The sequence below is a fragment of the Heteronotia binoei genome, chromosome 7 (assembly GCF_032191835.1).
Source record: "Heteronotia binoei isolate CCM8104 ecotype False Entrance Well chromosome 7, APGP_CSIRO_Hbin_v1, whole genome shotgun sequence".
Classification (NCBI taxonomy): domain Eukaryota; kingdom Metazoa; phylum Chordata; class Lepidosauria; order Squamata; family Gekkonidae; genus Heteronotia; species Heteronotia binoei.
This window is the reverse complement of record NC_083229.1, coordinates 42,209,085-42,236,094: the sequence shown is the minus strand read 5'-3', so window position 1 is coordinate 42,236,094 and position 27,010 is coordinate 42,209,085. Positions and strand designations below refer to the sequence as shown.

At 42.7% G+C, this 27,010-nt stretch overlaps 1 protein-coding gene across 1 annotated transcript in view; it reads right to left on the bottom strand.

Moving 5' to 3' along the window:
• Positions 1-27,010, bottom strand: part of TRIQK (triple QxxK/R motif containing) — a 66,760-nt gene that overhangs the window by 35,255 nt on the left and 4,495 nt on the right. The window contains exon 2 of the mRNA XM_060243510.1: positions 17,941-18,014. Coding sequence (XP_060099493.1) covers positions 17,941-18,001 — 61 coding nt within the window. The 5' untranslated portion in view covers positions 18,002-18,014. The remainder of the gene's footprint in view (positions 1-17,940; positions 18,015-27,010) is intronic.

The following is a 27,010-nucleotide window of genomic DNA, read 5'->3' as shown; positions in this document are numbered from 1 at the left end:
AATGCACGGTTTGCCTTTGCCAGTCTATTGTCAATCTCCTTGTCGATCTTGGCGTCTGAGGAGATGATGCACCCCAGGTAGCTGAACTGCTGGACTGTCTTCAAAACTGATTCACCCACAGTGATGCAAGGGGGGTGATAATCTTCCTGGGGTGCAGGCTGGTGGAGAACTTCTGTCTTCTTCAGACTAACTTCTAGGTCGAATAGCTTGGCAGCCTCTGCAAAGCAGGACGTCATATGCTGCAGAGCTGATTCCGAGTGGGAGACAAGTGCAGCATCATCAGCAAACAGTAGCTCTCGGATAAGTTTTTCCATTGTCTTGGAGTGGGCCTTTAGCCGCCTCAAGTTGAACAGGCTGCCATTGGTGCGATAGCGGATGTAGACACCATCGTTGTCATCTAAATCTACTGCGGCTCTTTAAAGCATCATGCTAAAGAAGATCGTAAAGAGAGTTGGCGCGAGAACACAGTCTTGCTTTACACCTGTGCCTATTGGGAAGGGCTCCGAGAGGTCGTTGCAGTGTCTGACTTGGCCTCTCTGGTCTTCATGTAGCTGGATGACCATACTGAGGAACCTTGGGGGACATCCTAAACGTTCCAAGATTTGCCACAGGCCTGTTCCTGCTAACGATATCAAAACCTTTGGTAAGGTCGACAAAAGTCACATATAGACCCTTGTTCTGTTCCCTGCATTTCTCTTGGAGCTGCCTGAGAACAAATACTATGTCGGTGGTGCTCCTGTTAGCCCTGAAGCCACAGTGGCTCTCTGGGAGGAGTTCTTTTGCAATGGTGGGCACCAGTCTGTTCAGGAGTATTCTAGCAAGGATTCTGCCTGCGATGGAGAGCAGGGTTATCCCCCGGTAGTTGGAGCAGTTTGACTTTTCCCCTTTGTTCTTATGTAGAGTAATGATGATTGCATCGCGAAAGTTCTGTGGTAGTTTGCCTTGTTCCCAGCAGGTGACAAGTAGTTTGTGAAGTGTGCTATGTAGTACTATGCCCCCATGCTTCCAGATCTCTGGTGGGATTCCATCAACTCCCACTGCCTTGCCACTTTTCAGTTGCTTAATGGCTTTAACAGTCTTCTAGGGTGGGGATCTCATCCAACTCTGTTTTCACTGGTTGAAGTGGGGTGAGATGGATTGCTGAATCTTGAACTATGCGATTGGCACTGAAGAGAACCTGAAAATACTCCGACCACAGGTTCAATATGGATGCCTTGTCTGTGAGGATCACTTGGCCGTCTGCACCACACAGGGGACTCTGAGTCTGATATGATGGACCATATACTGCCTTCAGGGCTTCATAGAACCCTCTTAAATCACCAGTGTCTGCACATAGCTGGGTTCTCTCTGCAAGCTTGGTCCACCACTCGTTCTGAATGTCTCGAAGCTTGCACTGAAGGTTGCTACATACAGCGCGAAAGGTTGCTTTTTTCCCGGGACAGGAGGGCTGAGCAAGATGTGCTTGGTAGGCAGATCTCTTTTTCGCCAGTAATTCTTGGATCTCTTGATTGTTCTCATCAAACCAGTCCTTGTTCTTCCTTGTGGAGAACCTGAGGACTTCTTCAGAGGTCAACAGGATGGTAGTTTTTAGGTGTTCCCAGAGTGCTTCTGGAGAAGGATCTGTGAGGCGACTGGGGTCCTCAATTCTTGTCTGGAGTTTTGCCTGGAAGGCAGCTTTAACTTCGGCTGACTGAAGGCTGCCAACCTGAAACTTCCTCCAGGGGATACCGCCTCTTCTGGGTGTAGATTTAAAGTGAAGACGGAGATTGCAGCATACAAGATGATGACCGTATGACATTCTGCACTGGGCATTACTCGAGTGTGTAAGACATCTCGAAGGTCTCTCTGGCGCACCAGAATGTAGTCAATAAGGTGCCAATGCTTGGACCGTGGGTGCATCCAGGTTGTCTTCAGACTGTTCTTCTGCTGGAAGATAGTGTTGGTAATGGTGAGTTGATGCTCCGTGCAGAATTCTAGCAGGAGGCGCCCGTTATCATTGCAGTTGCCAATGCCGTGTTTGCTAAGTACTCCTTTCCAGGCTTCCGAGTCTTTACCTACTCTGGCATTGAAGTTGCCAAGGATGATCACCTTGTCCTCTGTAGGGGTCTTCCGTACGAGGTTACGTAGATCAGCATAGAACTTGTTCTTTTCTGCAGGATCTGCTTGAAGGGTTGGGGCATACACACTGAAGAGTGTTGCATGCTGCTTGTTTTGAAGTGGCAGGCGCATAGACATGATGTGATCTGAGTGACCTGTTGGCAGGTTTTCGACTTTAGAGGCAATGGAGTTCCTGACCATGAAGCCAATGCCAGAAAGGCGGCTCTCAGCCTTTGACTTACCCGACCAGTAGAGGGTATAGCCAGCACCGTGTTCTTGAAGACTACCTTCCTCAGGGAAACGGACCTCACTGAGAGCTGCTATGTCGATATTCAACCTGAGAAGTTCGTGGGCAACTAGAGCAGAGCGTCATTCAGGGCGACCACTGTCTACTGTGTCAAGCATGGTTCTGATGTTCCAACACGCAAGCTTTAGTCTTTGCACACTTTGTGAGGCAAGTGCATGCCTTTTCTTTGTTGTTATTTTTCGACCGCAAGTAAGGATGCCCGTTGACCGCGGCTAGCCAACTGGGGGGGGGAGGGAGACGAGCTTTGTTTAGGCCACCTTTTCTAGGCCCCTCTCCATACAGAGCAAGCAGTGCTGTCCCTAAATAAGGCTGCTTGGTCGTTCAGGGTGCTGCCGAAAAATGCTTTCCTCTCCGGGTCAGCATCAAGTGACCAATACCATGAACCGCCTACATGCAGGATCGGGACTGCGGCTTCCAGTGGCATCTTCCACCTGCCGTTTCGCCCCTTGCCCATCGCTGCAGGACTTGGTATGTTGTGGGTTGTGGATGTGGATACTCTTCAGGCCTGTGCAGAGGAATTTTTAGGTGAAGCGCAGTGTGCGCAGTACTGGCTCCACCCTTTCACCTTGGGGTCATCTGCCATGGTCCAGCAAGCCGGGACACCGGCAGCGAGTCCTCCAGGTGGTAGAGGTTACATTAACAAGCTCTGTCTGCCCGGGCTTGATGTTAGAGTTTTCCTTCTCTTGTCTGGCGAGGTTGGTGAGCCCAACCTGCCCATCCGGTTATACCACCGGACATTCGGTCGCACCATGACGTGGCAAACTCTGTGAAAACGGGGGGGACCAGCGAGAAGGTGTTGCCACAGATGCAGTGATGTAGGAGAGGCCATTGCAGTGACCATCTGCCAGGCATAGCCAGACAGTGACCACGCAGCGTTCACTACACCGGGAAAGGATAGGCGATGTATTGCACATGCACTTTCCCTGGGGGGGGGGGGCAGGACACCCGGAGGGAGCCCACCCACCCCCACCTCCTTATTTATTATATTCAGTTTATGAAACACCCAATCCCTGCTGTTGCAGGACTCTGGACGATATACAAAATATTAAAAAGTTAAAAACGAATACATAAAATTCCTGCAGCAATCTATACAGTGTAATCCACTCTGAGCCTCATGATAATGTAAGAGAGCAGAACAGAAATTGAAAGAATAAATAAATAATGCTCCAAAGAGCTATCAAGCTAGTGCATATACCTGCAATGCATATACAGTGAGGGTGCTTGAAGTAGACAGCTAAAGCAAATAAAAAAATGGCTTTCCATGAGTAATCTCAGCATCCTTCATCACTGTGAGAACTACTAGTGTTCAGGGTGTATTTTTAATTAAAGAAGAGCAGATTCTAGCCAGGGCCTTTGAACCAGAGAACTATTAAAGAAATGCTCAGGGCAAAACTTATGAAGACAGATCTATGAGGACAACCAATTTTCTTTCAAGATTCTGTGACTATCTCATGAGAGAATGACAGTAATACGGAAATAAGTTTCATGAAATGAGTTGATGGAAAAGAAGTGACTTGCAGTTATGGCCACCTTTATCTTTTAGCCATACTCAATTTTATTTATAAAGGACAACTACAAGGAAAATGCTACTAGCTACAGCATAAATGGTTACAGCAGTCATCCCAATGAAGTATGTCAACAAAGAGTATTTTCTCAGACTTTCACTTCATGTCATAAAATAGCTCATTAGCTACCATGATAGAAGTAAATATTCGAAGTGCTAAACAGGGTGGGATCCTACTCACGAAAGCCAATGAATGGCTTGTAAAGAAACTGAATGCTTTAATAGAATCAACAGGAAAGAAAGCATTTCTTGTGTGCGTCACTATTATCTCTTGCTAAATTTACTGGTGAAGAATAATCTTCTCAAATCAATCATAATTTTAGCACTCCAAAGCCTTTAGGGCACTTGTAATTCTAAACTACGTCCCCTCAACATAAATGCCACCTGACAGGTCTTAACTAAAAATGAATGACACCAATAACAGCTTACATTAAAGAGTCAAAGCTCTACATATTTATGAGCAACTGGAGCTTTGGCTCATGGACCTCAAGTGAAATTAAATAAGGTATTGGGAAATATTACCCACCAAATTAAGCTAGATTTCAAGGTGCTTAGGACTGCAGTCCCCAAGCCATGTACTTGATAGAGGAAACATTGACATCTATAGACTAAGGTAAAGCTGAGTTAGCATGCCAGCACAATAATCATGAGGTCTATGGCTTTTTACAGGTATATGTGCCTAATGTGCACTCCGGAAATCATGAATATTGTCCAGGTGTGGTAATTAAGCTTGTATTGCTACTTTGCATGTGTTGCAGCATGGTTTAAACAAGATGCTGAACCCATGCAAAATTGTGAAAAGCTCTCTGGCTCACCAGAAACACATTTAAATTTAGCTTTAGATAGATCTCTAGAGGGAGGGAATCCTAACAGCTGTGGGGCAACCACTGAGAAATGTTTGAAGTCACTGTTTGAAGTAATCACACCAATACAGCCAAAAAGGAATAATGCAACAAAGTTGTCTCTTCCAACAAGAAATCCCATAACTGTAAACTGTTTCTTTCTACCAAAAACATGTTGTTTATCCACTCATAATTCTAGTTTGCCCCAGATTTATTAATTTCTTTGTTAATATGTCACTCATTTTGGTGGCACTTGATGGCTTTTTCAATGAGTTTTGAAACACCCATCATAAAACATCTTAACCTTCCAAAGCACTTTTAATCAAGGCTATTCTGGATTTGCTTGCCACCATTTCAAAATTTCCTGGAAGGAGCAATATTTCCTTACAATAAAACATAAAAGTGGAAACTAGGATGTTAAACATTTTATTTGGGGGGGTTGGTTTTCTCCACCCCCATAGTGAAGTGCTCAATGACTTTAGGCGAGTTGCAATATAGAAATCATTCCACTGTCAGAGAACATTCTTGCCAAGCAAGCCCTGAGTCTTCTATTCAGAAAATCTTGGTCATGATCTAGTCAGGAACAGCATCTGGGGCTAGGGCTCAGCAGCAGAACATCTGCTTTGCATGCTGATTGTCTCAAGTTCAGTCCCTAGTGCTATCAGTTAAAAGGGTCAAAAGATGTGAAAGATCCCTTCCTGAGGAGACCCTGGAGAGTGACTGTCAATCAATACTGACCTTGAGAGACCAATGGTCTGACTCAATTTAAGGTAGCTTCATGTGTTCTGAGAGCCAGTTTGGTGTAGTGGTTAAGTGTGCGGACTCTTATCTAAGAAAACCGGGATTGATTCCCCCGCTCCTCCACTTGTAGCTGCTGGAATGGCCTTGGGTTAGCCATAGCTCTCACAAGAGTTGTCCCTGAAAGGGCAGCTTCTGTGAGAGCTCTCTCAGCCCCACGTACCTCACAGGGTGTCTGCTGTGGGGGAGGAAGGTATAGGAGATTGTAAGCCACTCTGAGTCTCTGATTCAGAGAGAAGGGTGGGCTATAAATCTGCAGTCATCTTCTTCTTCATCATCATCTTCTTCTTCAGCAATAAACCAGAGAAACATTTTCCAAATCAGACAGGTTTCAGGGCAAACATTAGTTGGAATCAGACTCACCCACTTCCTATCCACACATTCACTAGAGAGCCAGCTTGGTGTATTGGTTGAGAGCGGTGGACTCTAATCTGGAAAACTGGCTTTGATTCTCCACTCCTCCACATGAAGCCAGCTGGGTGACCTTGAGTCAGTCACTGTTCTCTCAGAACTCTCTCAGCCGTAGGGTGGCCAGGTTCCCCCTGGCCACTGGCAGGGGATGGGAAATAGGGCTGCCAGATCTAGGTTGGGAAACTTCCTGGAGATTTGGGGATGGAGCTTGGGGAGGACAGGAACCTCAGTGGGATACAATGCCATTGAGTCCACCCTCCATTTTCTCCAGGGCAACTGATCTCTGTAATCTGGAAATGAGCTGTAATTCCAGGAGATCTCCAGGTCCCAACTAGAGGCTGGTATCCCTACTCAGCCCCACCTACCTTACAGGGTGTCTGTTGTGGAGAGAGGAAGAGAAGGTGATTATAAGCTGCTCTGAGACTCCTTCAAGTATAAAACCAACTCCTACTCCTCTTCTTGTTTTTCTTCTTCATTGCTAAAACTTTGTAGCTTTCATCTCTGTAACATCTACATGCCACCTCTTTTTTAAATGCAGCCAAAGGTCATATTCATCTTCTGCTGCAATACTATTTAGCTCAGTCTTCCTGTTTCTTCTCTCAAACCACTGTTGTTTTGAATTCCCCTCTCTTTATCCTGCTCATCACTCTAATAATGGTCCTCCTCTTTAAACTCACGTTCCATTGGCATTGGTTAGTGCTTGGATGGGAGACCACCAAGGAAGTCTAGGGTTGCTACACAGAGGCAGGCAAACATGAGCCAAGTTTCTGAGAAGGACAATAAAAATAATACATAATTTCTTGCCTTCAAAATCCTATGAGGTTATCATAAATTGGCTGCAACTTGATGGCCAAAGAGTGAGAGTCTAATGGAATCCATCCAGGAATGAAATCAGGCAGAGTAGAGAAAAACTAAGACAATACTGTATAATGAGAAGCAAGGCTCCCTTCTGGCTGTTTGGACTAAGGGATAAAACTCCTCTAAAGGGTGTCATGTGACAAACCCCCACCCCCCCAAATCACATTTGGGGGAAAGTACTTGCTCTTTGTAATGCTCACTTTTCCTATTCTATAGTTTTGAAAAACCCCAAACCTTCCACTGTGAATCACATTTCCTTTCGATAAAAGAGATGACTGACCCAACTGAAATCCAGGCGGGTTGCACCAACTGTTCATTTTCTATAATGTAACCAAGAAATCAATAGCATTTGGTGTTCATTGGATACAAGGTGCTACATATATGTAGCATTAAATGTAATTATTGGTTCAATATCATAATTTATTGTAAGGACTACCTCCCTTATGGCATGTTATAAAAAGCTTCATAAATTACAATGGAAAACAATTGTAGTTGTATCCCTTTTGAATTGTCTCTCACATTACCGGACTTCAAAATCAATTTCTCGTTTATAAAAAATTAGTATTAAATATTTACAGACAAATGCAAAGAGATTTCACTTTCTGGGATTAAACTCAGTCCGTGGCATGGTACATATACAAAGCCCACAAAAAAGTTGGCTTGCAAAATATATGAAGCCAATGTAAATTCAGCTAAATCCAAGGATACTGTGTATGGCCAGTTAAGATCATCTTCTTGAGCCCTACTTTCTCTGGAAAGGAGAGGTCAGAGACATGGCTTTTCACTGGTGACAATTCACCTACAGAATGACCACCCCCTTAAAGCTCAATTAACACCTACCTTATTCTATTTCAGGCACCACCCCAAACATTTCTTTTTACGAGGGCTTCTATCTAAGGGATTCCATCTTTTTAAGAGCTAGATTTGAATCCAGTAGCACCTTAGACAGCAAACAAGATTTTGGGGGTATAAGGGGAAGAACCAGGTTTGATTTCCTACTTCTCCACATGCAGCTGCTGGTGTGACCTTGGGTCAGCCACAGTTATTGCAGAGCTGTTCTCTCAAGAGCAAGTCTCAGAGAGCTCTCAGTCTCACTTGCCTCAAAGGGTGTCTGTTATGGGGAGAGGAAGCAAGGGAGATTGTAAGCTGCTCTGAGACTCCAAGTGAAGCATGGGGTATAAATCCAATCTCCTTCTCCTCCTCCTCTTCTTCTTCTTTCTTCTCCTTCTACTTCTTCACTGATGCCCTCTGAAACCATCTTTTAAAGCTGTTTTTAAAGTCTGCTTCTAGCCTGAAGAATGTGTTATTAGGCTTTTGGGGATGTTATTTTACGCCATTTTATTCCCTGACTTGTTTTATGGGGTTTTGATAAATTTTATACTTTTGAATACCTTTATTGTGTTTTATTTTGTGTGCTTCCTCAAGTTGGTCTCTAACAGTACAATCCTAAAGAGACTTACTCCAGTCTAAGCCCATTAAAATGAAAGACTGGTGTAACTCTCTTTAGAATTGCACTGTAAAGAGGCTATCTATCTCTCTGTCTGTCTGTCTGTCTATCTCAATGCACAGCAGCCAATAAGGTCTGAGCGCCTGCTCCGGCTGCAACGCCACTGAGGATGTTCTCCGCAGCTGAGAACGAAACATCTGGAAGGAAAACTTTCTCCAATAGAACACGGCACTTGATCCCGAAAGATTCTACAAACCCTATCTATCTGTATATATGGAGTATAGCTGTCTATGATAACCTTCCTAGCAACAAATGGAATCTCTCCTTGCTCAGATGGATAGTGTCTTATGAAAGGCATCTGAAAATCTCATCTGAAAATTGCCAATACTACATAGATGAGAGTGTAGTTGTCTCAGGACTGATTCGGGTACTACAGGGTGGCCCCTTATAAATTTAGCATGTGAGTGAATCATCTAAGTGGGAAGCCATAGTTCTCACTACCAATTCCAAACAACAGCTCACAGTCCCAGTTGTCTGTAAGCCTTCTATAATATACATATTCCTGCCTCTGTGATGCCCCTCACCATCCCCTAACCCCCTGCCTTCTCATTAAACTCTGCAGCCTCCTGCAGAAGAAATCCCTACTGTCCCTCACATATGATGCTGCACTATAGGATCACTGTCAGAAGAAAGAAAGCTATGATTCTACCTATACTGAAGTTTTGAGCAGCACCATGAAATGTATTTTAATTGCTATTTAATGTTTTAAATTATAATCATCAATTGTTTTTGAATTGATTGTTAGCTGCCCTGAGTGTGCTTGCAGAGAGGGTAGGATAGAAAACTAAAGTAATAATAATTATAATAAATAGTAATACTCCAGCCAAATGGATGTTCCGCTTCCTCTCAGCATCTGTACTGATTTCCACCATTCCACAAATAGCTCTTTTTCCACAGCAGATAAAATATTTATGACTGGGGCGGCTTTAGCCAAGGGGGAAAGTAGCATATTAGCAAGAGACAACAGCCAGGTTTTAACTCAAAGTGATTCATAAGTGTTATATGATTCTAAGACAGAGCAGAGTGACAATCAGGTATTTATTTGACAGGTTAAAAAATACTGTACTGTTAAAAAGTGCTGTGTTGGAAACAAGCACATTTCTGCTTCTTTAACCTGTGTCACTTTGATAGTTTTACTGTTTTGTGCTGAGAGCTCAAGGGATGCATGACAAAGGTTAATAACTACCACAGTCACTCAGCATGAATTTCCTATTCACTTCAACAAAAGGAAACAACCTGTTTAATTCATGATTGTATTCTTTCATTCTTTTGAATTGTACAGTTGCCTGAGATGGATATAGCATCTATCCTCTTTAAAATAAACCAGAATAACACACATGCCTGAAATACTTCTAAAACCTATCACTTTCCTCCTACAAAGTTCCACTGATTCTGAATTTTGAGTATATTCAAATGCCAAGAAAATGCTCAGGTTTGCAGACAATATGCCCTTTTACTCTTTTACGCCTGGTCATGGACATATAACAGCAAAAGGGCTCCACGTGGGGTATCAAGCACCCTCTTTCCATATTACCCTTTGACTCTCATAATGCCTCAGCATACTGCTTGCATACACAACCAAGGAAGGGGAAATAAGCAAGGCCCTGGTAAGCCTATGGCACTTCTTCCATATGCAGACCCTGTGCCTACAAGGTTTCTAGATCATGCCCTCATTTTAGTTTAGAGCTGAATACATACAGCCCTCATTGTATACTGTTTCTAGAGGGGAAGACTGTTTCCAGCGGAGCGATGGAGGAGAACCTACCAGCTGGAAATTCTGATCATCCACCTGCCATCTGGGGAGAACACTGCATGTGCAGCATCCACTTCCTCTGTCATAACAATGATAGAAGAAGCAACGCCATATCACTGTGGTTGGTGGGCGCATTCAAGTTCTTTCATCAATCATCCCTGCATCCCTCTTTTCTCTTTCTTGTCTTGCACTTTAACAGGAAGCAAGGTTTTTAACATTGGAAATGGAAAGGGAAAATCCCCAGAAAGATATACATTCCATTTAAAGATTACTTCCTAAAGTCTTCATTGCTAAATAGTTGGACCAGGTAAAATCTTTTATTCTTGACAGTAAACAGATCATTAAAACATTTATTGCTTGCTATTGGACTGAAATCCCAAATTCTGCAATACTGTTTGCTGTAGTTATTTTTGAGGCTGCACATAGTGGGGGAGGGTCTTTACATGGATAATAATAAATATAATAGCAGTCAGGGTCCCCAATAGCGTTGCCAGCTCTGGGTTGCAAAATTCCTAGAAATTTGGGAGCATGCTTGGAGAGAGCTGGATTTGGAGAGGAGAAAGACCTTAACAGGTTATAATGCCAGATAATCCACCTTCCAAAGCAGCCATTTTTTCCCAGGAGAACTGATCTCAGTCTTCTGAAGATTTGTTATATCTGGGGAGAGGTTCACAAACTGAGTCCCCAGTAAACAACACACCCATTTAACTGGAACAGCTGCAATGAAGAATTCGAAGAAAGCTTCTTTAGCCTTAAATAGGGTTGCCAATCCCCAGGTGGGTAGCAAAGGAGCCCCTAGGGGTTCTGTGACTAAACCAGCCTCCAATATGATCAACAAATTTTCATTGAAATTTATAAAGGAAACATAAACAACCACTTAAAGCAGTGAATTGCACATAAGGTGAAGTCATACAATATGCACAGTCCTTTCTAAGGACAAAATTAGGTGAAGTTATATAGTATGCACAGTCTTTCTTGGGCCCAATAGGCCTCCAAATGGTTTCAGCCAAGAGCTGGCAAAGTAGAGTCTTTTTCACAAGTCAAACTGCTGTAGAAAAAAAGCCAACAGTAGCAACCAGCTACGAAGGCAGCGCCTCTCTGCCTCCGTTTCTCTGAAGCTTCCACAGGCTGAATGAAGAAGAATACAAACTAAGTATACAAATAATCCATACAAAAATAATTTCAAATAAACAAATGAACCATTTTACCTTAATGCAAAAGATTACAAAGTTGATAATGGCTTTTTTTCTACAGCAGTTTGACTTGTGAAGAAGACTCTTCCACCTTAGATCCACTCCAGTCCGGCTTCCATCCGGGCCATGGGACGGAGACAGTGCTTGTCACCCTCATGGATGATCTCCAGCGGTGGTACTGTTGTTGTTAGACCTATCGGCTGCGTTCAATATGGTCGACCACCAATTGCTGACCCACCGCCTCACTGACGCAGGGATTCAGGGGCTGGCCTTGAAGTGACTTTCCTCTTTCCTTAAGTGTCGGGGACAAAGGGTGGCGATTGGAGGAGAACTATCCCAGAGACACCTACTTAATTGTGGGGTGCTCAGGGAGCGGTCCTCTTCCCAATGTTGTTTAACATCTACAGGCGCCTCCTTGCCCAGATTGCCCGGAGATATGAGCTGGGTTGTCACCAGTATGCTGATGACACCCAGCTCTATCTATTGATGAACGGCCAGACTGACGATGTCCCTAAAAATCTGGACCTGGCGCTGCAAGCCATGGCAGGTTGCCTTAGGCTGAGTGAAGTTAAATCGAAGACAGAGGTCCTTTGCCTGGGCTGTGGCAGTCTGGGAGGGGAAATTCCCCTACCGGCTTTTGATGGTGCGCCACTGGAAGCAGTGCTCAGGGTCAAGAGCTTGGGGGTGCTACTGGAGTCTTCTCTGACAATGGAAGCCCAGATAGCAGCCACTGCTAAATCCGCCTTTTTTCATCTTAGGTGGGCGAGGCAGGTGGCTCCCTTCCTGGAGCGTGACGACCTGGCAACAGTGATACATGCAACAGTCACCTCGAGGTTAGACTACTGTAATGCCCTCTACATGGGGCTGCCCCGTGCCGAAGTCGGAAATTGCAGCTAGTGCAGAATGCGGCAGCCAGGCTGTTAATGGGACTCCCTAGGCGGGAACATATACAGCCTGTGCTGCAGGAACTGCACTGGCTGCCAATTGTGTACTGAGTTCGTTACAAGATGCTGGTTATCACCTTTAAAGCCCTATATGGCCGAGGACCTGCCTACCTTAGAGACCGTCTCTCCCCATATGTTCCCCAGAGAGTACTGAGATCTAGCTCACAAAATCTGCTGAAAATCCCTAGGCCAAAGGAGGCTAAACTAAAAGCGACAAGGGAGCAGGCCTTCTCAGTAACAGCACCCCAATGGTGGAACCAGCTACCAGAGGAGGTACGGGCCTTACGGAGTCTTAATCAGTTCCATTGGTCTTGTAAAACCGTCCTCTTTCAGCTGGCCTTTTAAGGTGGAACCATTGCACCATCACAATAAAAACTATGTTTATATGCATATCAAGACTGTAGCAACATCTTATGTTAGATTGTAATTTTAAACTATTAATTTAAATGTTGTTTTTATGTAATTGTATTTTAATTGCTAATTGCTTTGAATTTTATTGTTGTATCATGGTACAATGTACTATGTCATGTAAGCCACCCTGAGCCTGCTTCGGCGGGGAGGGCAGGATATAAATTAAAATTGATTATTATTATTATTATTATTATTATTATTATTATTATTATTATTATTATTATTATTATTATTAACATGGTACTGTATTATGAATTCCAAAGCAACCGTTTTGGATTTGGTTCAGCACATGGATACTGTAATTCCACAAACAACTCTAGCCTGGATAGCCCAATCTCAGCAGATCTTAAAAGGTCTGCCCTGACTAGTATTTGGATGAGAGATCAATGAGGAATACTGGAAGTCATGACATGGAGGCAGGCCATCGCAAACCTCCTCTGAATGTCTCTGGTCTTGAAAACCCTATGGGGTCGCCATAGGTCAGCTGTGACTTGACAGCAGCAGCAACATCTCTTTTTATTAATGTGACTCAATTTAATTTCTACCAACAACAATGAATTAATTAATTAATTAATTAATGATTGAATGAATGGCCAGATGTGCAGGTTTTTGCATGTGCTCAGAATACAAGAGAGAAAGAGAGAGTTGAATGTGCAACATCTATCATGACTCAGATGTGTGCATGTGCTTGCACAAAGGGCTGTGATGAAACTGACAATAGGATTCAAGTTTGTCAATTTCTTCTTAACAGCGAAGAATTTGGGATGGGGATAGTGTTAAGCCAAATGCCCTCAAAACGAGGTTGGGGAATTAGTTAGGTGGGCACCTGGCTCATTAGGAATCTTTTTACCAATTTATACCAGGCTCAACCATCCAGAGGGTAAATGCTCAATAAAAAGGACTCTAATTTAATAAAAACCAATTGTGATATATTTAGAATAATAGTTCTTCCACACAAGATAAAAATACAATACAATCACACATTCACACAGGCCTAAGAAACACAGATAGATTGATAGGGGAACATATAAGGGTAAACAGACAGGGTAATATTTACCATCGTAGTCTTGAGGAAGGTTCCAATGGCGACATCAGAGGACAGGGGAAATGGACCCAAAACTGTGGCCAGAATTGGGGATGGATCTATGCAGCGGAATGTGGGTTGCTGATAGAAGCACACATGAGTGGAGTTGGGTCAGAGGTTAAATAGACTCCCTTAGACCCTTCAGGGGCTGGGAGGGAGGAGGGAGGAGAAAGGGGGAGGCTCTGTGATGACCATGAAGGCTGGACATTAGCAGTGCCAATAGTGAGTCCTTTGGTGACATCCAATTGGGTGTCAGCTTTGACCAATGAACTTCACCTTAGTCCGGTGAACCTGGAAATTTCCAAGCTGCAATATTGCCTGAGGCGGCTCCAAGGTATTAGACTGGGGTGAGAATGGGAATGGCTGGATACTTGAGGTTAAATGGGATTATCTGGGAAGGTGACAATAGGGAATCAGATATTGGCCTAGGTATCCCCGGTGGAAACAAAAGACTTGGTTGATGGAGGAGACGATCTTCCTCTTTTCTCATCATCTTCTGGGCAGGAGTTATTGTTTAGGGTATTGCCCGGCAATCAGGAACATTAGTTGAGCTGTTAATCCATTCATGGGGCAGATGGGTTGCTTGCGAGCCAAGGGTGACACAGGGTGTGTACGTGAGCCTTCCACTATGAAGGAATGAAGTCCAGTCTGGCAGGAAGATGGCTACGTTAGCCCTTGGTTCATGGAAAACAGGCTAGAAACTGCTTGCCTGTACAGTTCATGGTGGTGTGGCTTCTGCCACTGCAGTGGCCAAGACTGGGCACACAAGGAGTAGCTGGCAGCTCATTTGTAGAATGCTGCTGCAAATCTGAGGCTGATAGTATCCACATAAGCCTTAGAAACTGTAAGCAAAGTCCACTTCTTAGAGCAGATGTGTGAGAGTCAAAACTCCAGGCACCCTGGCAACCATACTGGTGATCACGATGTCCATATGTATGAGAAGTAGGGGGCTTTTCCCTCACAATTGATGCTTGTTAATTTCACTCCTGTTCCTTGAAGTCTTTGCAGGCATACCTTCCAAATGTTTTCTATTATTCAGCTCCCCCCCAAAAGGCTGAGAATTCAGAGAAGCCTTCCTCAATATAGAAGTCAAACTGGCACTGAGCTGGCTCCAAAATTTCTGTTTACAGAATTCATGTTCATAACTACACTAGAACTTTCTTACCTCTTCCCACTGAGCTCTCTAAAATGCTGTTCCTGAAAGGAAAAGGGGGACTTTTAGGAACAGTATGAGCAACAAACTGGAAGCCCACCATGGAAAGTTGGGAGCCAGTCAGCACCACCCCCTTCTTTGTGCTGACAGAAACTGACCCAGATTCAACCCTGTGCACTTAATACTTCTGGTTTATTTTCACCACCACAAAATAGAGATTGCTTTGAGTTCATTGAAGAGGGAGGGTGAAAGCTTATCAATCTGACCTCTCCTCTTTACAGCCTTTGCCCAGGAACCAGATAACTTGCCAATCAAAGTATAACTTACAGTAATGGTGGCTGGATATGTAACCTGTTCCACAAGGTAGTGAAAAGAAATGTTTGGGGGAGAATGCAGGGAAATTGTCTGGAAAGTCTAGGGATCTATTTGCAAAGTTTCCTCAGCTATCTGACACCATGAGATATAGCAGCAGAAAAGAGCCAAGTTCCACCCAACCGTAATGAGTTTTAACTCATCCCTTATCATACAGCTATAACTGAACAGGTATTAGAGCAGTTACTGCAATAAATTAGGGCACAGTGACTGATCAAGCAGAAAGCCTTCCTATCCATTATCCTCTACACACTGAGGAAGAAAGGGCAATGGACTCTGTGCCAAATATAGTTCTAAAGCCTGAATCTTATTATTAGTGAACTCCCTGAATAAAAGAAATGTCTGTGTCGACTCTATTACTTCTATTCTCATGCTAAAAAAATTCAAAAGGGACTTTATTGCCACACATGAGAAATGGGAAGCAAAAGTATGAGTGAAATACATCCTGACCTAGAGGTCTTTCCTCTTTCAGATGGATCACAAGAACATTCATTCTTATCCCCCTTTTAACTCTTATTGCCTTAAGCAAGGGCAAACCTAGGAAGAAGAAGATCTAGCACTTGACACCGGTCTCCATAACAAATGGAAGCAAAGCACTTGCTTGAGTATTCACTAGATTCAACCCATTAGGAAACACTCCACAATCTGTTTGGTTCTGGACCAAATTTCAATTCTCATTGAAATACAGATTAAGCAAATGGGTCTACAGTGAAGCAGCTTAGAAATCTTATGTGGCTCAGCATTTTTGTATTTGTGTGTGTGCATATGCATGCCTGTAAAACATGGTGACTTCTAGCAACTCCTATTGGGGCAGGGAGGACATTCAGAAAAGTGGCTTGATACAGCCTGCCTCTGCCTCCCAGTCCTGGAGAAAACCCTGGCGAACCTTGGTGAGAAATATGCGATGGATTTCCAGCAGGCTATGTCTGCTTTATTAAAGTTTGTTGTATTTGAATTGGGTTCTGATTGAAGTTCCTTGAATCTAAAACCCAACACTGAGAAAGTGCTAAACAAAACTGTCCAGTCCAGAGGGGGCATGTCCTGTTCTATACACCAGCTCAGTGTATTTTCTGCTCCACATACCTGATCACTAGTTCTGAATAGAAGAAATGCTTTGCTCTGTTTTGGAGCCAACCTTGGAAGTTGGTCCACAGCTCTAATGATGAACTTTTGTGCTACTAGCATCCTATGAACTTCATAAGAAGCATGAAGTGGTGTACGTAATTTTTTGTCAGGGAAAAGCTAGCAATGTACAGTGTTTGTTACTCTGGTTGATATTATTTAGCCTACTGTATGAATTTGAACCAGTGATAGTTTGTATAATGTATGTAATTCCTGGAGGGAAGATTTAAAGAGACCAGTACAAGCTTTTCGCATAATGTTAATTGGTTCTGTTGCTGCATTTCAGTGTTTTCATTTCACTGTTGAGCTTCTGCACAATGAAACTCCCTGTCTTTGGGGCCCTTTGCAATGCCACAAGATAATGTGGAAAATTTGCTGAAGCTATCAATGCTTGATCCATTACAAGTCCAAACTCTGCATGTATGCACACACCCCATTTGTCAAGCTACTCTTGTGTGTGTGTGTTCAGGGCCATCAAGTTGCTACTGACCTAAGGGGTCTCTATGAATTAATGTCCTGTCTTTGTCAGCCTTCCTCAGCCCTTGAAAACTGACAGCTGTGGCTTCCTTAAATGAGTTGGGTCTTCCTCTTTTCCTGCTGCCTTGGTCACAGTCCCTTTTGGTTGATGATGGAGCCAAGGAACAGAAAATCTTCCATGATTTCTAGGGTTGCCAGATGAAGCAGACAAGCCAGCAGGGGGCTTTTCAGAAGCCTCTGGGAGAAGGGAGGGAAGAAGTGCGATTGAACTCCAAAGCTGAGTTCTGGCCATCACTTTTAAAGAGACCATGTTCCTTTTAAATGCCTTCCCTTCACTGGAAATAATGGACGATGGGGGCATCTTCTTTTGGGTCTCATAGAACTGGACTCCATGGTCCAATCTTTTTGAAACTTAGGGTTTTCTTAAGGAGAGGCACTGGCAGCTATGATGAAAATTTGGTGTCTCTGCCTCAAAACACAGCCCCCACAGAGCCCCAGATGCCTACAGATTGATTCTCCATTATACCCTAATGGGACTGGTCTCTGTAAGGTATAATGGAGCACCTAGTGACCATCCCCCCCCCCACTTTCCAATAGGCCTGAAGTGGAAGGAGGGGCTCCAAACTCAGGGATGCCCTGCCCCTAGCTGGGGGTTGACATCCCTATCCATTTCTATTCCATCACTGTCACCCTTAAAGGTTGCTTAACTCTCCAGTAGTCATTATGTTTGTCTTCTTAATGTTCATCTGTAAGCCACTCTTACCAGAGCTTAATTTAATTGAGATGCATTACATGCAGCTACCCTAGTTACAACAAACCACGTTGTGCAGCAGAGCTTCAAATCGCATTTTAGCTGATTTCCTAGTACACTAGAGGAGATTACCAAAGAAAAGAGATAGAATTCAGAACACTGTCAGCACTGGCAAAAGGCAGTGAATAGTCTGCTTTAGCCACACTATATTTCTCTAGGAATGTATATCACAATCACAGTATGAGAAGTGGGGGGAGATACTAGGAGAGAGTAGTGTATTTAAAGTACATTTTTACCTATCTGTTTTCTGTACTGATCAACAGGAGTTCTTGCAGCAGAAGCATCTTTTCTACCCATTTTGCCTTGGTCTCTATAAGAAAAAAGATAAAATTGCTCTAAACAATGAATACATCACAGAGAATACCACAATATGCATGCATTTTACTTATTCAAGATTTTTAAGCTACTTTTCAGCCAAATCAGACCCACAATTAGCAGCTGCTAATTATTCTGGTTAGAAGTTGACCTGATCACTTAGACTATCTGCTAAAGTCCCTCACTGCCACTTCTGCTGCCTTTGAAAAAGGCAATATACCAGAATAACTCTAAATATCCAAATATTCCCAAAGATTGCCAAATGTTATTCTTTTTATCACACATTAGTTTATATTAAAGATATTGTAACAAAAAAGACAATATTTGATTCAGATTTAATTTAGTTAATTCCTGGATACATATCCTTACCTTATGCATGAAATTTTACATAGCACAATGAATCTGACTTCTTTTGTTGATAATTTGCCAAGCTACATGCAAATCACCTCTGTTTCACATATCATAGGTTTCATTAATCTTTTATAGGACATATGTATGATCCTTCATTGGAACCTTGCTTCCTTGTTTTCCACTCCCCTGGATTAAGGATATCAAGCTATGAGTGCTCTCCCATTTGGGTGCCTTGTACTCAAGGCACTTTCTACATGCCCAGAGAAATACTAATTGCCACTTCGGGCTCAGGAAGCAATCGTTCTCCAGGTCAGTTTGGCCAGGGATCCTAAAGGTTTTTTGCCATCTTCTGGGCACGGAACAGGGGTCACTTGGAGTGTGGGGGGGAGGTATTTGTAAATTTCCTGTATTGTGCAGCGGGTGGACTAGATGACCCTGTAGGTATCTTACAACTCTATGATTCTATGAAACTAAACTAAACTGACATTTCTATAATATTCTTTTGCTTTGGATCTGCCAGGCTCTCCACCTGGAACAGCTCTAGGCACACCTTAGTGCCCTACAGGATTCCAAAAAGAAAATGCTTCTCCACCAATATTGACCAAAGTATTCTACGTGCTGTTCAAAGCCAGATGTGAAAGACCCAAGCTAAATATGGATCTTACCATTTGCAAAAGTACTAAAATTGTCCCCAAGTAAAAATGCTTCATAATCTCTATGCTGTGCAGATTCTGTGGCAGCTATAAGCTCTTATATTAATCCTTTAACTTTGTAAACACACACACCAGAGACCTATTCATGCTACAGGTGGAAACTGGTTCAAAAATCATCCCTTCTCCAGAAAGCCTGGGAAATATTCTTTGAGGTCCCGAGGACTAGGAATCTCTAGCAGGCGACTGTTAGTGTATTTATCACATTACAGTTCCTAAGATTCTTTTGGGGGAACTCACAATCATTACATTGGTATACAAACTATACAGCTTCAGACCATAGATAAGAGCATACTCATAAAAGTGATGCAATGAGAACAATACTAGCTGCCTTTATCATTCTTGTCTGTCCCATCTTTAATTTCATCATATTTCAGACAAGAGAAAAGGAAGCTGTTTTTCATGCTGTGTTTATGCCAGGGCCACAGGAACAATATTTGAAGTCACTATTTAACCTAGCAGAACAGATGATGTAAACTTTTTATGTCCAACATCCATTTCATGGCTTACTGTTTATTTTATTGGGTAAACTATTTCTTTTATTTGCCTTTTGCAATTTCAACAGCCTTGCAACGTTTTGCAACAAAATGTCAGCAATATAAAGAGGCTTGCATTATGGGTAACAGCCGACAAATCATAAAACAGGGTAGGGGGATCACTCCCCCCCCCAAGTTTGCCCTAGTTAATACAAGCCACAGAGACCCTCCCGGAAGTCTGTGTGGTTCAAGCTGTCACATATTTTGTGGCAACCAGGACCTCTAAAATTGCTGTGACTTTTCTTTGTTCTTCAAAGCTGTTGCCGTAATCATCATTCACTTCAACGGCTTTGATGGTTAGATAGCAAGCTCCCAAGAAACCCACAGAGACATTAGCACATACAGCCGCAATGTCTAATAAGACAGCTATTTGCATAAAAGATCAGCCACAATTTAAAACGTCTTGTGATAGATGTGGAAAGGGAATAACAGATCTATATTAGCATGTATGAAACCAAGATTGTTTTCACAATTTAATTCCCGGGGGCGGGGGGGGGGGTTGCTGTGGCTCATCCACCTTCCCTTGTAAAAAATTCTGCATTCCCTGAGGAAGTAACTTGCTATGAGCTCAAGTTAAACTAAAATATGGATTAATAAGAAAATATATTTATTATTTATGAATTCAACTCAGGAATGGTTTTTGTAGAAACCTCATACCCGTGTTCTATGGGCAGGTAAGAGGGAAGGGCTTTTGATTCTCCAAGTACATTGAAAAGAAAACTCTTGGCCCTTTATTAAGCTGAAAGGGCTTTTCATTGTTTTTTTTAATTGAACAAGGAATGCGTTCAACCCTCTTCTCAATGTACTCATTGCTAAAAACTCCAAACTGACAGCAAGTAAAGCAGAAAGTATTTATTATTTATACATTTTTCTTTTAGTATATGTACTGAGAGAGAGAAAGAGAAATTCTTGGGAAAACAAGCTGCTAACCACCATTTTTGGTTATGCCTTGACATATCAGGAAGCATCAGAAGCCTTTCTGTGGATGCCAAAAACACCCCCCCCCCCTTCCAGAGACTGTGGGAGGGGGAGGAATTGTCAACAGCAGGACTTTTTTGTAGGAAAAGCCCAGCAGGAACTCATTTGCATATTAGGCCACACCCATGAAGTCACCATTGTTTCACACAAGGCTTTTTTGCAGGAAAAAGTCCAGCAGGAACTCATTTGCATATTAAGACACACCCCTTGACACCAAGCCAACTGGAACTGCACTCCTGTACATTCCTACTCAAAAAAAGCCCTGGTCAACAGAGATAAAAGTGTTTGACCATTCAAACACGTAGTTATGGTAATATGATCTACGAAGCACTGTCTACATTCTGAGTTAGCACTATGACATCATCACATAACCAAATACAAATGGCTACATAATCTCCTCACATTATCACAACCACTAGATGAACACTTGAAAGAGAAGGAAAAAACGGCACATGAGCATCAGCCAGGAAACAAACTGCCAGAGGGAAGCAAAATCAGGGAAACAGTTGGCACAGTCCTAGACTTGGCATGAAGAGTTTATAGCTGGCAGGATCTAAAGGCAGGGGTGCTTATTGCTTTGAAACCAGGACTACTATAGTTGTCGCTGTACCCCAATGATTCCTTTCAAAGAACTTCAAAGTTTCCTGCAAAGGGAATTTTGTCTGCAAAGCCTAACACTTAATTTCTCTTGGGTTTGAGAACGGAAAGAAAAGTATTAAAAAGTGCACCTGTGGCTACAGAGAGGGAAAGCCCTAGGTATGCCATCACATGTGAGCTTTACACATGCATCTGTGTTACATATGAACACATCCTGAGAACTGATAGCTGGCACCAATACAGGTGCACATATCAAAGTAAAGCTGTCATGTGGTTCACACATCCCCATAAATTTCCTTTTATAGCACCTAACATGCTCAAAGCTGTATACTTCTTAAAAGTAGAGTTGCAAGTTTTAATTAGTAATCAACTGAAGTTTTAGCTGATTAATCAGTTGGAGCCAATTTTAATCAGTGGGACTAAAAGTCTGTTGTTTATTTTTGAAGATATTTTGGTTCCGGTGAGTTGCTCTAACAGAGGATGAAGATGAAAATGGCCTCGCCTAAACATTGTGATAAATCTGCTTTTTAAACTGGTTGTGTCACTTCTGTCACTTTCCCCAAATGGGATTGCCGCTGACAGTTTTAGTAGCATGCAGATTTGTTTACACCAGACAATCAAGTACTTAGCAGCCCTAGTTAAAACCAGTAACTTAACCATGTCTGAAGACCATCCACCTATCTGTCTACAATTGGTAGCACCCAAAATGATTTTCTTGCATCCACAAATACCAATGTAACAAAAATGTCTGAAGTGAAGCTAACTACACCATGGCTTCAACCAGCAATCCCACCTACTGGTCCCCATCCAGCCTCCATGATTTGCCCCTTAAAAAGCTCTTCCTCCTAGAAAGACTTGTCTGTGCATGACACAGGGGTGTGGTCGTAATATGCTCCTTAATGCTACATAGAGCTTTGAAGACACAGGGTTGGTTTCTCTGGATTTGTTCCGCTAACAGTAACACCTTCCTCTGGCAGAAAAGCTTCTTGAATCAGGGAATGGAACCTTGCACCAGAGGGACGTGTAGAACAGATCTGTTTGACAGAACAGATCCATAGAATCCTACCCAGTGGCTGCTATTCTCATCAAGTGACAGAGGATGATTCTCTGTTGGAACTCCTTTGGTAAATTAAACAGACTTATAACATGAAAAGCCTGTAACCCATAAACCACTGCAAAACAGCAGGAGGTCAATGTGCCTTCTAAGGTTAAACTCCTCCTAAGCCTACGCATTTCTCATGCCACAAGCCCTGGATCTGCCCCAGTGAACTTTAAGTGTAAGGAGGTGCAACATAGAGAAGAAATGATGTAACACAATGAGGTTCCTCTATTTTGAATGATGGAATTTCCCCCCATTACAAACTGAAGGATAGTTCTCAAATTACTTTACAAAAAGTTGTATAATTTATGTGCAGCCTCACTGAGAATATATTTGAACTCACTACTCATGAAGAATCCATTATTTCTACATTTTGAGGGAATTTATTGCTTAATTCTCACTATTTCAGGGATCACACATTCCCTTTCATTAATAAAAAGAAACATATTGTGAATGACTAAAATAATAAAAATGAATATAAGAGCTATAAAACACATGGCACTGTGCTTTGTACATTTATGGGCCCATATAAATGATTAATAAGAATAATAAGGTCCAAAGGGACTGCCACTGTACATAGCAATATCTATAGGCATACAAAATTTCATGAAAATTAAACTGGATCTTGTATAATGCATTTTGGTTCTTCAAGCACAGAAGATGCTTAAATTATTGATACCAAATGTTTTTGATAGTAAAGATAATGAAATCTTGAAAGGCAGTTCTTTGCAACACAGAAGAATTAGGGATGTGCTGTTGTTAATCCAACAAGCTAAGTTTTCAAGCAGCAAGTCAAGAGTTTGCTATCATTGAAAACTCTCTACATGCATCTTCAACAGAAATGATACATTTCTAGGTTTCTATTAGTGCAATCCTAGACAATGTCTCCAGTCTAAGATCAATGAAATCAAGGGCTCACACTGGAGTGCTTCTGCCTAGGATTCCATTTCTTATGTTCTTCAGAAAACTGAACAGCTCTGGGCTTTGATGGGATCTGCACAAAGTAACCTCTGGTGCAATATCTTTCTTTGGAAAGCTGGACAGTCATTTATGAATAACTCATCTGTGAACATGAACTTGCATGCTGAAAGTTTGTCTGTGCACTGGGAACCCTGGGAAATACTCTGGTCCTGACTGCAGATATGGGAACTATACATACACTTGTATGGGTTCTGCATACACATACACTGTTTCTGAGCATAAATAACCTTGCAGGGGCACAAGGGGAGGGGGAGCACAGACGGTTGCACTGGGAGGAGGTAGGCAGAGAAACTAGCTGCCTTCCTCTAGTATGACCACACTCACCCTTCTTAAGATCCAAGCATTCATAACCTCTAATAGATGCCTTTACTGTAAACATATTGAACAGCACATGTTTTTGTTATTTCACGCTGACCTACAATAGGCCTTCAGTGCATACCTCAGCATCACCTTCTCAGTATGTCTGACTTAAGAGCCTATCAGTATTGCTGCTGCGTTTTCTAAAGTGGAGGGGGGAGGGATGTGAGGTTTGCTTTTTTATCTTAGGTTTTATGTGGGGATGTTTTTAACTACTATTGTAAGCCACCTTAAACCAAGAGGAAAAGTAGGATGTAAATATTTAATAATATTGCAAACGTTTAGGGTCATGGCACAACAGACCATGGGAGCACACTGCATGCTTTCCATGCATGTTAGCAACTCCAATTAGCAACATCTTCTACCACCAACTTTCCTTCTGTTTGGGCAAGGCTCTGTCACTCAAACCATAACCACAATGCCAGAAAATATTCCAGTTACACCTTTAACTTTAGAGCGACCCATTCATGCCACATGCTCCGTGAGCACACATTAGACCACGGGTGGGGGGTGGGGCTTGCCTGTTTCACATCTTCTGATTATCCTGGGCTGATGTCATTGATTTATACATTGGCCAACTTTGGTGAAATAAATGCCAGGAGATAACAGATCCAGCAGGCTGATCATATTATCTAAACAGCCTGAGCAGAAATACAGAAGCTGTGCCATGTGGAGCATTACTGAAAACTACACTGCATCTGCTGCTGTTACACCATGTCAAAAATTCTGCATACTTCTATGTATAAAGTCAAAAGCTTACAGAGGCAATTATTTCCTCTGCCCTAGTGATGAAGGATATCAACAGCAAACAAGGTATGGGAACGGTTCAATTCCCTCTTTAATCCTTAATACACACACGCCTTATGCATTTATTTCCTTTAATGCAGAAAGGAAGAATGTAAATGAAAGCCCCGGTGATAAAGGTCAGAGATCTCACATTCTCAAAATCAGCTAAAGCTTCTAAAACATTGTTACCCTAATGGTTTTTACAGTGTTACAATCTAGGGACCATCAAAGGGTGCTGAGATTTAGATATGGATTACACAGTGCACCAAATTATACGTATCCAGAAGAAAGCAGTGTGATTATTCACAGGGGTTAAAGGGGAGAAATACCCAAAGAAACTAGCGTCTTTCTTTGACGGGCAATGTTCAGGAACAGATGTGTTTTGTATTTAGAAATTATTCCCATGGCAGCTTTAACCACTTAAGAAGCCACTGGTCATTCAGCAATATGACACTGCCATGCTTTTCGCTTACCCTTCATCTGGTAAGTGACTTACACACCGAGAGACTTTACGATTTACTGACTCCCAATGCACATGGAGCAATCTTGTATTGGGTTGCCAACCTCCATATGGGGACAGGAATTACTTCAGTCCCCCTGGAGAAAATGGCTGCTTTAAAGGGTGGCGTTATACCCTATTGAGGTCCCTCCCCAAACCCCACCTTTCCCAGGCTTTATCCCAAGATCTCCAGAAATTTCCCAACCAGAAGTTATGCATGGGATGGAGAAAGTAGAGAAAGAAGTCCTTTTCTCCCTTTCTCACAATACAAGAACTCGTGGGCATTCAATGAAATTGCTGAGCAGACAGGTTAAAACGGATAAAAGGAAGTATTTCTTCACCCAAAGGGTGATTAACATGTGGAATTCACTGCCATAGGAGGTGGTGGTGGCTACAAGCATAGACAGCTTCAAGAGGGGTTTGGATAAAAATATGGAGCAGAGGTCCTTCAGTGGCTATTAGCCACAGTGTGTGTGTGTGTGTGTGTGTGTGTGTGTGTATTGGTCACTGTGTGATACAGAGTGTTGGACTGGATGGGCCATTGGCCTGATCCAACATGGCTTCTCTTATGTTATGTTAAGTTGGCAAGCCTGTGTGGCACATTTTTAAGCACGTAGCTAGTGAGTTACCAGTTTCCGCTCTAAATATCTGATGGGTAACAAAGTTTTCCAACAAAATAGTATTTTCGCTTCAGCAAACTCCTTGACAAACTTCCACATGATGGTTTTGTCAACAAATCAGAGACGGGTGAAGGAGGATTCATTTGAGTGCAGAATGTATGGATTTGCTACATTTGGATTTATTGTGGTCATCACAAGACTCTCCCTACCCTCCAAGTCCTGCGTCGGTGCCAGAACTCAGAAGAGAATGATCTTTCCCCTGCTTTCACATCATGCTTTTAAGTACTCTGATTCTGTCGTATGCAGAAGTTCACCATGAAAAGCCTTCATCTTTCTTACTCCAGAGAACTTGGATGGTGAATGGGGTCGTTTCCCTCCCTTTCTGCTTTAGAGACTGATTCCCCACTAGACTTGTTATTTTCCCCCAGGTCTTCCATCCAATTTCACACAAGCTGCCACAGGGCCATGACTTGCCTCGCCTCTTTCCCGCAGCAAGCAAGGTCCTCTGGAAACTGATTTCTGCTTGCCACGAGAAAGATGTGAGGCAAGTTGCAGCCCCACAGCATCTCATGCGAAATCAGACAGAAGCATGGGAGGAAAAAGAGCTCTGACGTTGGAACAAACCTAGTGGGGAATCGGTCTAAAAGTGCAAACAGGACCTCATTGCTTCTGCAATGGGAGGGGAGGGGAGAGGACTCCCAAATTCTTTATGAACATCAGATAAGCTATGGGGAAAGAATGTTTTTTTCTGACTTTAAGATGGGCTTTTGCAGAAAACAGAATGAATGCCCCTCCTTTCCCCCCAAGTTCCTCAGAAGCTCATGAAGAAAATGGAAGAAGGAGCCTTTATGCTGGATGGCTAACCGCTAGCAACTGGGTGTATGGAAGCCTACTTGTTGCCATGCTTGGAGAAATAATTTTGGTATGGAAGGGGCATATGGGAGAGACAGGTGTGGCCTGAGAATGCTTTTTCAGTTTACCACTGCCTGATGGCAGCTCTCCAAGTCAAGGCTGATGGATTTGCTGCAGACGACAGACCGGGCTGCCAGATGTGCCTGATTTTAAAGGATTATCTCTTATTTCAAGCATCACAATCCTATTGAAAACAATACATGTCCTTTCCTACAAACACAACTAGCTCAACAGTGTCTCATAACTAAAACTGTGATCTGCCAAACCAGACTAAAGGCAATCTACTTTGGGCTCCAAAGCAATATAGCAAAAAAAAAATATCATCACTCTTTAATTTTAAATATAAATTACAAACCACAAAATTACTCACAAGCGTATGCAGCGGTAGCCTAGCCTTGATGGTCTTTTGTAACGGAAAAGCTTCTTAGAGAAAGCGCAACTGGGAGTAGAGAAAGCGGGTAGCAGGGCAGTGCAATGTAATCTTTCCCTAGATCCACTGTCCTCCCTCCCTTCTCATTTGAAAATCTACAGGAGGAAGTTGCTTAGTAGGATAGAGGAGTGATAT